Source organism: Ammospiza nelsoni, chromosome 1 (assembly GCF_027579445.1).
Source record: "Ammospiza nelsoni isolate bAmmNel1 chromosome 1, bAmmNel1.pri, whole genome shotgun sequence".
Classification (NCBI taxonomy): domain Eukaryota; kingdom Metazoa; phylum Chordata; class Aves; order Passeriformes; family Passerellidae; genus Ammospiza; species Ammospiza nelsoni.
Genome location: NC_080633.1, coordinates 41783451 through 41797501, shown reverse-complemented (window position 1 = coordinate 41797501; position 14051 = coordinate 41783451). Strand labels below are relative to the sequence as shown.

The 14051-nt window shown below is 39.0% G+C and overlaps 1 protein-coding gene across 1 annotated transcript in view; it reads left to right on the top strand.

Annotated features, from left to right (window-relative positions):
• The window catches only part of GADL1 (glutamate decarboxylase like 1), an 81876-nt gene extending 69286 nt beyond the window's left edge, over positions 1-12590 (top strand). Inside the window, exon 15 of the mRNA XM_059485593.1 lies at positions 9894-12590. Coding sequence (XP_059341576.1) covers positions 9894-10067 — 174 coding nt within the window. The 3' untranslated portion in view covers positions 10068-12590. The remainder of the gene's footprint in view (positions 1-9893) is intronic.
• Positions 12591-14051: the final 1461 nt, after the last annotated feature.

The following is a 14051-nucleotide window of genomic DNA, read 5'->3' as shown; positions in this document are numbered from 1 at the left end:
CTTGTTACTCTCCAAAGGGGTCAATATGGTTAGAAATATCTACAAGTCTAAGAAAATTATAACTGAGAAGCATTTCTCTAAACTAGTTGAAAATCCTTGAGACTGATGTCCATTCAGCATATATCCAGACCTTCCTTTCAAATTTAATAGATAATTTAATGGGTGATATTTATAGGGAAACATGGGTTAGTCTAACTCCATCACAGGTGAATTTAGCTATAAAAATCCCTGTGATTTCAATGGCAGCGTTCTGTAGGTGAATGTTGATTAGTGTGGAGAACCTTTTCCAGACACACCGACCAATCAGAAAACTTCTAAATTTTTGTAGGATGATTATTTGCATTTATGGAGTTCTGCAGGACTTTTTCAATATAGGAAGTGGAGTCTGTCAGACTTTAATGGATAAGTTTCGTGTAGCAGATCATAATTGCTTTCAAAGCTCAAAACATTGTTCTTGCTCTCTCTCCTTCTCTGTAAGATTATCTATGCTGGTGCAGAACCCTGACAAAAACATGCAAGTACTTTACCCTGCTTTTATTTTCTTTCTGATTGTGTGTGATTTATAGGCAGATGTGGGAAATTGTGTCATTTACCATGGTAAATAGGGAATACCTGGTCAGGCTGGTGAAAGAATAAGGTCCTCAGAGCAATTTGGTGTACAGGACTAGAAAATTTCATCTATGCCTCTGAGTACTGAGCTGTATCTATATCTCTAAGGGTTTAGGCCCAAGGTTAGCAGATCTTTTATTTCGTGTTTTCCTTTGAGGTAACAAATCCTTGGAAAATGGTTTCTAAATTTTGTGCCCAGTCTGCTGTTCCCCCTTCAACTGACCTTAAATTATCTAGGGATTGACTGCAGTCTAGTTCTACTTACCTCAGACTGTTATTAATCATCATTACCTATACTCTGACTCTTTAGTTTGCAAATACTCATAGGTGCAACTCATTATTTTTCCTTTCATTTTTCACTCTTTCAGACTGCAATAGAATTGCACATTTTTGACACCCTAGAGATCCTGCTTTGTTCTTTCAGTTTCCTGGTTGTCCATGCATTAATCGCAGAGGTTTCTAACATATGTTGGGTTTTAGTTTGAGATTAAAAAAAAAAAAAAACAAACCAAAAAAAGATAAAACAGCTCACTGGGAACAAGGAGAGGGGCAAGGCTGAGCTGGAGTGAACATTGTCTGGGGGCAAGATGTACATGGGAAAAATGTGTTGACTTTAATAGGGCTCAGTGGTTTTTATTTCATAGCCATATCAGGCTTCACAAAAAGGAGTCTCAGGTAAAAAAATAATTTTGATAACTGACAATTATTGGTCTTGTATTTCACTGTGTGGAGGGGCAAATGGGATAATTTACTATGTTAAATTAGGTGAGTACCTAATTGTTAATTTAGACAACTACCTTGTTTTTGTGTTAGTATTTTGGGTCATGGTAGACACCATCCCTTCATGCTCCCCAAGGAATTGTATGCAGCCTCTGAGAAAGTCAGTATGATGACTTTAAGGAGAAAAAAAGAAGCTATGAAAGTTACCTAATTTTGTTAAAATACCCATTTTTCTTTAGGTCTTGTTAAAGAATATGTATTGCTGGTCTGTAATTCTTACTGTACTGAAAATAAAGGTGCTGGTATCTTATACCAGAAGCTGACTTGTGCAAATAGTAAATAAGATCTTAACAGTGGGGAATAATTCCAAGTTTCTGAAGTGACATAACTTTTTCTACACTAGAAGCATGTTGAATTTTGGGTGGTGACATGTGTCACCACCAAATGAAACTGAGTCCTGTGTCCCTCTCAGCCCCAGACATTCACATTGCACTATGATTTCTTTATTCCCTCAATGGAGTGAAAGGGAATCTCAGTCCTGCGTGTGTAAACCAAAAGGGTAGATTTTTTTTTGTAACTCTTGCTTTCCAGACAACATGCTACCCTTTCATCCTGAATGGAGAAGAGGAGCTTTGGCAGGGTTGAAAGACTGGAAATTCTAGTCACTAAAATTGGAACTTAATAAAATGGTGCACAAAGAGCCTCGTGTAAGCTGTGAAAGCTTTTAAAATAATTACTTTTATAAAACCAGTAGTGCTCAACTCTTTTGAACAGATGAGAACACTGGAATCATAGTGTTGTGTGCTAGCCTGTGGAGTTTTCTTAATACCTGCACTTTCAACATGGCTTGTTAATGAGATGTTGGTAAAGCAACACAGAAGTTACAGAAAAATAAGAAGAATTCCATGTGAATTGTCTTGAAAAACCACTTGTGCTCAGACAGAAGCAGACATGGGACTGTGCACCTGGAAAACCATGTTGTTCACCAGTGTACTTTTTAGCTGTAAGTAAAAACACATACAAACTTGTTCAAGTGCTGATTCTGTTCTGGGGGCTGTTTGTCCTCGCTCCTCCTTTTCAGAGGTCAATACTTTGTCTGAAGGCTATTTTCTCTTGCCTCTTTGTATATAAGTCTCCTTATAAATGACTAGCCTAAAGAAGTTGTTGAAGACAATAAAAATCTGAAACCAGCCCACCATCTCCTATTATTCAGGTAGTTTTCAGGGATTTTTGGGATTCATAACAAGTCCTCTGGCAAAAAGCAGTGGATGAGAAGATGATGTGCAATATGTGGTAGTGTGGACATACTGTGCAGCCCTGAGTGTGAGTCGAAGTTGCACTGAGAATGTTGGTTCTGGGACAAAAATGCAGCAGCATCTGTTCTTTGGTATGTTAGTTGCCCAAAGAACGTGGAAGTGGTTACTGCTATTTTGACAAATGCACTTATTTCTGCTTTTGTTGCGTGGTGTGGCACAAGGGAACACTGGCACAATAGTGTAAGGCAATAATTTATTAGTGGTTTAGGGATGTGGGCCCAGAACAAATTCTAGACAAAAGAAAAACATGTTTGGGTTTTACAGAGAGCCTTGGCTACAGGAACAAAGCTGTGATTGGGTGTGCAAATATTTGGTATTTCGATTGTCCTGGTTGCTGTGACAGCTGAAAAATGGTCTGAGTTTGTTTTTAATTATCACCAGGAGGGGAAAAGCCTGTTTTAAAGCCAGCAACTGATGTTGCAGCAAAAGGCAAGAAAAGATATTTAACAGTGGGGAATATACTTTCTCGGTGTTAAAATATGATGAAAGCACAATTATTTCCAAATATTTATAGTATTTAGCTAGTTTTGTGATTACAGCCAACCAAGAAAAGTGTTTTGTTCATTTGTATTGCATCCAGTGATGGATATTAAAATGTCAGCTACTGTTCTTACTTGATACTGACTGGTATAATTGATATCAAGCTTATCTTGTGCAGCCATGCTGGGAAATGCAGCAGGCATGTTGTGGCTGGTCTTTGTGAAACCTGCTCAACACAGAAATTATAAAATACATATATCATACCTTGTGAATGCTCTGCCCACTTGTATCAGGGTGTAGTGGGTTGGCCAATTGCAATAGATAGAATCACAGAATCATGGGATCATTTAGGTTGGAAAAGGCCTTTTAGGTCATTGAGTTCAACCATTAACCCAGCACTGCCAAGTCCATCACTAAACCATTGACATGACTTAAATACCCACCCAGGGATGCTGATTCAATCACTTCCCTGGGCAGACTCCTCCAGTGCCTGACAATCCTTTCAGTGAAGAAATTTTCCAATATATCCCATCTAAACCTCCTCTGGTAAAACTTGAGGTCATTTACTCTTGTCCTATTGCTTGTTAGTTGAGAGAAGAGACCAACCCTCACCAATGTATGACCAGATAAAGACTTCAGTGTTCTGAAGGGTTATATAGGAAGAAAGAAGTGTCTTACCCAAAAGAGATGTAGTCTTTTGTCCAAACAGCCTCTGGCAGGGTTTGGGACCAGTCCTGTTTGTGGAGTCTGTATCCAGTACTTCAAACCCCTATTCTATCATTTAAGCATGATAAGAAACTGTACTGTTAAAAACCCCTGAAATTGATAGTCATTATGTAAAAATTTAAGATTGTGTCCAAATACTTTATAAATTGGGGTTTTATTGTATTGACTCTTTTTTTTTTTTTTTTTTTTTTGGTAGCAATTGCTGTACAGTGGTTGTTTTGTTATGCAAATGCCTGAATTCAAATGGATCATTTCTAGCAGGAAGAATAACTTGTTAGACTTTGAACAGCCAATAGTTGCCTTTTAAGTAAAAATCATGAACTTCCAAATGAAAATTTGCCCCTTCTGGGGGAGACAAAATAGATTTTTGTGGTAAGATGAGAGGGACTGTTCTGTATAAACTTGTATTCCATTGCGAGGAACAATTTAGACAAGAACACAAAATGTGTTTCCCATATCTGTGAAATTGTGAGAATGTGATCTTTCCATTTTGTCAAAAGGGCAGCTTTTTTGTCTTTTAGCTACGAATCTTCAGCCAGTTCCTCATGTGGTGTTCTGTACCTTGGAAAATTTAATCAAGGCTGTATTTGAGGAAGAGAAATAGTTTGAGCTGCTAATATGCTTCTGTTCTTCCAAAGCTGTCTAGCCTGCTTTTATGGATCCCTAGAAAGGTTATTGATTTACTAGGAATGTGGCTTTCTGTAGAAAAAGCTGAAAGCTGTTTGCAAACTGCCACCTGAAGCAGAGGCTTAAGCAGGAAATTTAGATAATTGCATTCTGCTTCCATTGAAGTCTGTGGCATTTTGGAAATTAATACCAGGGGAAGCGTGACTGGGAGTTACTGCTGCCAGCAACTGGAGTAACTCTTCAACTTCGTGTTGCAGAGATGCTCAACCACCTGGGAACTGTTCAAAAGATTTGGAAAAATTATTCTGATAGCAGTTGCCAATATTAACACTAGTTTTTGTAGGCATTCTGTCTTTGTAGTCCTTGCTGGGTCAGCACATTTAGACTCATCCATGCTACTCAAAGCTGTTCACATGGGAAGTCCAGACAGGTTTGGCCAACAGAATGGGCAGTCCCATGAGTTTTCTCATGCTTTCTTCTCTTTTCCAAGGGACAGCAATTCTACAGATGTTTTATTTAAGCAGTGTCAGCTTAAATAAAACATTTGATCTCACATACTTATGGTTTTACAAATAATGAATTTCTTTTTTGCTTGGCCATTGAATTGAGAAACTGAAAGAAATTCTTGGGTCCAGTTGATCAGAAAGTTGTTTTCAGGCAAGCTAAAATGAAGCAACTTGCATAGTTTAAATTTTCTCAGTCCTTTTCTACGGGTTTAATAAAAATGGGTCAATTTTCAATTGAATTTAGGTTTTAATTGAAAACAAAGGTGTTTTGAAACAAATACTCAAAATATGTTTGTTTCCAAAGTTTAGAAAAAGTTTAGTCTTTCCTGGTTTCTCTATTTTTCTGACTGATTCTATCTTAGGCTATTTTTCAAATTCATATTTTTTTTCTTCCCCTGAAGCAATATATTTTCATAAAATCATTGCTTAGCAGAATATTTTTACCCAGCATTGTGAGCAATTTTGCAACTTGCTCCTTTTGTCTTAGTGTTTAAATAAAATAAAAAAAAAAAAACAACAAAAAACAACATAATGTTGCTTTTAAAGCTTATAGCCTCTAGCCTACAGTTTGGGAAAAAGTGTTGTGATATGTAACGTGAGGCATGACTGGAGAGATCCAGCTGGAGCCTGTGAGAATGAGGGCAGTACCCGGTGGCATCCAGGTAACAGATGTGTCAGGGGCAGGGAATATAATTTGTGATGGGACAGTTTGAAAATACTCAATTAGGTCTAAAATGAGGTCACTTACAGATTAAAGGAAGGTACTAGAGAAAGAAATTTATAATCAAGGTTGACATGGTCTTCCATTATCAGCAAGCCAGTCTGCAGTTGTCCAGCCTGAGCTTTCTTGCATTTTCAGCATATCTGTTAATTGCAATTGCCAGGGATGACATGAAAAGTAGGGGGTTAATTTAAACCAGTAGGTGCTGATTTCTTTGCTTCAGCACCAAAAAAAAAAAAAAAAAAAAAAAAAAAGAAAACCAAGATAGCATATTTTGGACTTTGGGGAATTCTGCTTCTCTTTAGGGCAAGTTATTTAGCTATCCATACCCAGCAGCACCAGTGCAGTTGGGGCTGGGGGCTTGGTGCATTTACCTCGTATGAACAAAGGATCCAGATAACTCTGTTCTGTTCTTTCACATCAGAAGGTATCTGCTATTTTGGACCAAGTGTACAACTTGGACTACAAACTGGTTGTAGTGGGGTATGTATTTTAGAAGTCAACGAGATTATGTGCTTTGAACAAACTAAGCACTTTGTTATCTTGTTGTGATTTTTCTCTTTTGTTTTGTTATTAGAATAAAATCTACAAACCAGTGCTTATAAGTGTCCATAATGGTCACCAAAAGGCAGCTAATGGTGATTGAATTCCAAAGCATAATACTGTGCCATGACTAATGGAGTAATTACCTATTCAGTGGAGAACATAACCTATTTAACAGAGCTGCTCTGCCTGTTTCCCTTTGTGCAACAAACCCATGTGCTAGAAGGCTCTTCTTGGCCCAAGAATAAGGCTTCATCAAGGTGAGAATGGTTTTGGAGGCCTTGCTATTTGGAAGAAGAAATTTTCTCAAATAGGACTTTTGTCAAGTCCTCTGAATAGATTTTTGTGGTCCAAATTTGGGAACTAGCTCTTGGAGACACTGGGTATGGGATTCTCCTGCTGAGAATGTGCTCAATCCTTTTGTTGAGTCAGACTGTAATGGTGGTTGCTGAAGTTTGCTGTGCTGTTATAACCTGAGCCTGATGGAGATTCTTAAAGTGTTGGAGAAATTCAGATTAAATGTCATTGATGGATCAATTAGTGGGACACAGTGGTTTAAAAGTAAAAAAAAAATGTTGTGCTGTGGTGTGACTGTGCAGAATCTATTTTCTCAAGGATACTTGAGATATGGAGAAGGACATCTGTTGCTCTTTTGGTCCCTGTGGAGCACTAGATACTTCAGCTGTTGTGTCTAAGCTGACCCCAGCAACTTATTATACTGCTCTGTGTGTATATGTGCTGGGAAGAAGCATTGGCATCTTCCATGTAAATATGCATGGGGATCAGCTGTGGTCTGGACTCTTGATAGAAACAGCTTAAAGTTTAGGGCTAAAACTTTTTGTTGTTGGTAGTGTGGCTGAGTGCTGGCTGAGAGTGGGAAAAGAGATCACTCTGTCACTCAAGTAGGTAGAGAAGGAACTAAACTACTCTGCAGTCTTTGTCCTGTTTTAAAAAGCTCTGCTATCAGGAGTAAGGGAGGCATGAACTGTTACAGCCACTGTGTAGCTCTGCACACACAGATTGTGACACACCCATCAATCCTTAGGCAAAGCTCCCTGGGCTCTGGCTGCACAGTGCAGTGTGGGAAACTCTGGTGTAGAATGGCCTTGCACACATGGCACCTCCTGCCCACATTCTGAGGTGGAAGAAGAACCTGTCTGATAGCTTTTATTGTGCTGTAGTGAGTGTTTGAAACACTAATCCCCAGGGAAAATTGGCAGGGGAGACTAGCAGTGGGAAGGAAGAGGTGAGGGGAGCAAAGGAAAGAAGAGACCTTCAGGCTTAGGATATATTACACTTAAAATTCTGAGACTGCTCCACAGATGGGCCACATAAAGAATTAGATTTGCAATTTGAACAAAGTTCTGTGGGAAAGTAATTGGACTGGTGAAGCAATCTCACTCTCACTAAATTGCTTTCCAAGGACCCTATCCTGAATGGGGCTGGGCAGCTCTTTCTGATATTTGAGCATCTTCATTTCTCATTGACTTCAGTGAGAATTAAACTCATTGAACTCCTCACTAGGCAATTAGTTTCTTACAGGTGTATTTTTTCTGCTGCAAAGTGGTAACTGCCTTTCCCTTCTGTTAGCAGTCATACCCTGTGCCACTCAAGCCCAAGCCTCAGCATGCAGGTATCATTTAATGGTTCTTTTGTGAGACATGTGCTTAAACATTTGAACACAGATTATGTTCCTTATTGTTTTCTGTGGATAGGATCCTTGAAAGTTTTGTTACACTGACTGCACCACTTTAGCAAAAAGAACATGCCAAATATGTGATGGAAAGTCTTTCCAAAACCAGTCCCATCAAAAGCTTATAAATCAATTTTTTGTTTTGTTTTATTTATTTAGGAAGAGTTTGTTTTGCTTTCAAAAAGGGATGAACACATTTCAAATTAAGAGGACAGGTTCATTAGCATGGAGGATGAATGAGATAATAACGGAGCGCATGAAAGTGAGGTTTTTCTACCTTTCCTTTCCATGAGAGAAGACCTACCAAAATGCAGTGTATTTACAGTCCTCAAATTACTAAAGCTGTAAATGTTTTTGCTTTCATGGCCTCTGTTTGCACTACTGCACATTTTGTGATGATGGATTATGGAGCACCAGGTGTTGGGATGAAAAGAATCAATAGTGTGATACAAAAGATGAAATAACTGTGATGGAACATCAATAAAGGCTAAAAGCTGCCATAGGGATTTGAATCTTAAAGAAGAGCCTGAGAAAGTGTATTAAGAAGAATTCACTTCTCCCCTTGCACTTGTAGTGTCTTTATTCCATGAGCAGAAGTCACCTGGGGGCTCTGTCAAGGACAGAGGTGGAGGAGTTTTTCCTTTGCTCTGTGTACATGGTGCCCAGCACAGCACCTCTGGGGCACAACGTCATAGTGTCAAGTTAATGTCAGGACACAGCCGGTGTCGGTGCAGTTTGGAATATGTTTGCTCTGAAGTGGAGAGGATTTTATTTTATTTTTTAAGAAATAAATTAAATTAAATTTGTTATTAATTTGCACACTACTCCCACAAGCAAACTAGATGAATGCATTTAGAAGTAACTAATTGCTGTTCACGTCTATGCTGTTGGGACGTTGTTTTGAGGAAATGGCAGCTGCTCCTCTGCTGCTGTGACCCATTCTCAGGGGACTTGGCCACTAAAGAAACACAGCAAAGCTAGGCTGTTAGTGTCGAGAACTTTATCTGTTTCAATCTAAGCAAAAAAGACTACTGAAATATGTAATGTAAAAATAAGGCTATTAGGTAAGTTCAGCATCATCGTTTTTCTTTTGCAAATCAGGCACAAAGTTTTAGAGCTGAAATAAATTCATGCAGAAAGCAAGGTTAGGTCACACACCTACTTTCTTAGTTCAAAGTCAAACCATCACAAAGAGAAAGAGAGGAACTCACTCTTCTGAAATACCTTGGTGTTATTACTAATATATTAAAATGCAAGGTCTTTTAAAAAATACTCCTGTTAAAATACTTAGTTCTGCCTTCCAAGGAATAGTCCAGAAAAGCATTTAAGCTTATGACCTATTTCAAGCATGACAATGCAGAACTACTCACACGCTTTAAGCTATGCATGAGATTGATTGGCCCAAGTTAAGAGCCCTGCTGGCATGAGATCAAATGCTCTGCTATAAGGACCTGACTCTGCCAGTCTCACTCATGGATTTTGTTCTGCAGTAAGATTTCATCCCATGCAACACAAGACTGGTGTAGCCAAAAGCTACTCACATTGTAAATCTACGAGATGAAATCTCACACGCCAGGATCAGGACTTGTCTTTATTATTGCATCACACTGAGTTTTTTGGCAACTTGAGTTTCACAGGGGTTCAATGCAGAATGTCCTCTAGGGACAGCTGCTTTGCAGATGTGGTGGAGAAGGGTCATCAAGGACAACAAGTCATGCTTAGCCTGGTTAGCACAAGGAGACAAACCCTGCCTTTAACCAGCTGCAGCTGATGTTCTTCCTGAGTTCAGACCTTTAATCTAAAGCAGGAAGACTAGAGACCTTTACCCAGCCTTTCCCATGTCACTGATCAATGCCTCAAGCACCTGGGTTTAGATCTTGCTCCAATTTTTTCATGAACTTGCTGTATTTCTGAATGTGACATCAAACCTTTTCTTTGTTCTCTACTTTCAGGTTGCTCCTATAATCAAGGAGAGGATGATGAAGAAGGGCAGCATGATGCTTGGGTACCAGCCTCACAGGGGCAAAGTCAACTTCTTCCGGCAGGTGGTTATCAGCCCGCAGGTTAGCCGAGAGGACATGGACTTCCTGCTGGATGAAATCGAGCTTCTCGCTAAGGACTTGTAGCTGGAGCTCCACAGCATCAGGTGCTGCTCATGTGTGATATTTATGGAGAGAGAGTGGCAGCAGCATTCTGGTGCTATTTTGTGGAAACTAGTAAAAAGCTTGACAGATAGTTTGGAAACTGTCATTTTATAGATTGGTGTTGAGAATTCTGCAGGTAGAGCACCCCTTCACAGGAAAGAATTTGCTGACAGGGGCTGGGGGGCAGGCTGATGCTTCCAGCACCATTGCTGCCATTCTAGGTAGTGTTTCCTCTGAGAATGGTGTCTGTGCCCCAGGAAAGGCAGCTATTTACTGGGTGCCCGTGCACAGCGTAGCTCAAACTGGTCACGTATGCATGCAGGCAAAATTCCTCTGAAGTTGCTATTAAGAGTGGATTTGTCAGCGAGCCTTAATATGCTAGTTAATTCTCTTATCTACTCTGTCAATATTTTAGTTTGGTAATTAACATGATAAGACTGCAAATTGTGAACTTATGTGAAATGAGTTCCTCGAGGCCACCTAACTAGGTGCATTGCCCAGGTTTTCCACTGTGAGCACAGGCAGACAGTGCAATGAGGCTCAGTGTAGTTATCACACCAGGAGGAACCTACTGCAAGAAGCCCTGAGTAACCAATATTGAACCAGATGACTTTTTAAGGTCCCTAGCAAACCATAGAATTTTGTGATTCTATGAAACACAGTCATTTGGTCCAGTCAGTGTTTGCCAGTGTTGCCCATCCAAAATGTCACCACTTTAGGAGAGCTGAAAATATTGGAATAACATTTAGAACTTCTTACTTCTTTGTCAACAGGAGTTACCTATAATTTCTGAATTGCCGTTCACCTTCATTTATTTTTAAAGTGTAAAGATTTATTTAGAAGCTTTTAGATGCACTTTAAAATTTTAACAGAGAAAAAAATATATATTTACCTGGAAGATATATATTTTTTATGCATGATTACTTTATATTAATAATATAGCAAAATTGCTTATTTGTCATTGTTTGTTTGTATTTTCCTACAGATTTGAGATGACTTGATCTAATGTTATCAGTGTATAATTTATAATTTTACTCTGCTGTTACCATAGGGTGATCAGAGAAGGTCTTCCTGTGATTTTAGGATATAAACAGTTTGAACATTTTTGGTCAATCTTAAATGACAAAATTAAGTTCTGTGCTTTGTCTTTGTGGTGAGATTTAGACTATACTTTTCATCTGTTTTTTATTCCATAAAAATAATCCATTTTATAAAGATAGAAATGTATTTCTTGTGATGAAGTTGTTGCAGCAAACCAATGGAAATAGCCATGTCTTTCACCTTGTAATCAACATCTGCTCAACGTTAATGTTTTGCTGTTTGCTCCTTATTCTGTATTTGAGGTAGCACTGACCACTATGAACCTTCCTGCTATGATGTTTTCTGTCCTTCTGAAAGCTGTTTTTAAACACAAAGCTTCCCGTTTTCATTTCCTACATTGTACTAGGATCCAACATTGCATGAAATTCCTACTTCCAGTCTCCAGGATGATGGTGTGCAAAGCTGAACAAGGTCATGATAACCAGGGGGGGTCACATAGCCAGAGCAGTGGTTAAAAGCAAGGGTCACCTGCAGCCCTTGACAGGTGCCCTTAACAGTGTCCTGGAATGGATATACTTGTGCTATCATACTGATACACAGACTTTAAGCAAAACCCATGTTGATAATGAAATGAATATCACAACGTGGCCCCTGGGTTTTGCTCTTCAATACCCATAAATCACTCCATCATTTTTTGACAGAGCGTGCTTCTGGCTGTACCAGTTATCCTGATCTTGGAAAGCCTAAATTCAGGGCCCATAAGGCTTTTTTTGCCTCCCAGTCACTCAGGGTGGAGTGCAGAGTGCTCAAGGAACGCTGCATGAAGGGGAGACCTTTGCTCTTTCATCTTGAGTTAGACAGGACCATTACCCCTTCTCCTTCTCTTTTTTTGACCTTGAAGGGAAAGACAGAATACAGTGTCAGGATGTTTTGTTTATGGTCCAGATTCTTGGTGAGTACCTGATTTTTTGATTCATGGAGAAGTTATAACACCTTTCATCAGCTGAGAATTTGGTCTGTGGTGTTTTGTGGCACCACCACGATCAAAAAAGTGTTACTGTCTTGTTTCTCTTCCTGTTCTCCAGACACTGTGGCACTAATTGCATGTGTCAGGCAGAAGTAACACAGTTCCTTTCTGTAGCAGTAGTGGCTATAGTATTTTAAGTGAGAGTAAACTGGAATTTTTTTCATAGTTGCAGAAAATAAGTCTCTGATCATCATGTGCACTGATTTCTTTGAAGCTATAGGTTAACCTTCCAGTGTGATGTGAGTACCTTATCCAATCTCCATATGTTTTCCATTGTTTCTGACCCTTTACCATGTCCCAGGTGCACAATATGATGGTTTCATTTCAGGACTAATGTAATTTTCTCATAATTACTTATGTTGGAGTAGTATGTACAAAATGTCTATTTTGTAGCTGGTGATTTTAATAAAAAGTGAAGTAAATGACACCCTTATAAACACAGGCTGTCTTTGTCATTTGTCAATCTAAAGCTGCATATACAAACATGGAAGGTACCTCTAAGCACTCCACATAAATAGCACTTCAGCTTTAAAATGTGAAACCTAGTTTAACCCTGCTTCAGGGTGTGGTTTATCTGTGTGCTGTGCCCACATCATCTTTGATAAACATTTTGGGTGAAAACATGTCACAATTTATCTTACTCCTGCTTTCAAATGCAGAAACTAAATTGTCTGTGCAAAAAGATGTTTGATTTTTATTATTTTTTTGCTGTACTAGCTAGTTGGGATTGACCCATGAGCTCCCTCTCATAGTTACTGGCAAGCTCCATCAATCAGGATGCTAAACAAAGTTCTGGAAGTAGTGAGGTACATGCATAAAACACTATAGAAGCTGATCCATTTGTTGGTCTACCTCTAATAATTTTTTCAACAGAACAGGAAAGAAATATTTAGAAGGGATACAGAGGTAGATTTTACTCTTAGTTGTGTGGCTTCATCTTGGGAAAACTTTGAGCATTTTGTGATGGGTGCAAAATCGCCCACATAAATCATTGTGCCTAGAGCCAGCAGTCCCTGTCTCAGGATTTCTCAGGATTTCTATTATGATTTTCTGTGATAAATGAGCACTGATCATCACAGTCTGGTTACATATGATTTTCATTCTTCTAACTCCCACTGATTTAACTGGGAACTCTTGCTGGATTGGACTCTGAGTCATATCACTGGGATCTCTCATTTCAACACCAGTTTGACCCTCTGAACACCTCAGTTTATCTGTTCTGTTTGTGCCTAGAGATTCAGATTTATCTTTATTTTTGTGAGACTGAATTGAAGCGTACTTTCATTTGTATCCTTCAGTGATGCATTAAGATGCTTTTCAAATATCATTTGGCCCATCCTTAAAGAACAAGAAATGTTCTTTAAGGAAAGCCTAAAGAACTGGTTGAGTTACATTCCCAGAATGCCAAGTAAAGGTATGTAAAAACCTGTTAGGTGCTTGTGGCTTCCTCATACACACAGCCCACTGTACTGATTCATGCTCAAGTGATTTTTATTTTTAAATCTCCAAGTGTTGTGATAGGGCTTATGAAACTGATATGAAATGTTGAAGGCAGAGGAGAGTAATTCAGAGTTACTAAATGTTGAGTTTGATCTCTTCTGTTAGGTCACAGAGGAGTGGTGTGACAAGCCAAAAGTGAGCTAAAAGTGAGATTTGAGTCCCACATTTTCTACTGTGCCAAATCTGCCCAGCCTCTCTTCCCCATTGGCTCCTTTCCTGGTTTTCCAGTGGCTGAGTAACATGTGGAAAATCAGTTGTTGGAAATCAGATGTTGCAGGTACAGCCCACTCATTCCTGTCTTCCTTTCTGTGGTGCAACTGGTAAATGCTGGTAATTATTTGAGCTTATGAGCACTGTATCTAGTGCAGTAACTGCTAAATATTGCTACTGTTAAATCC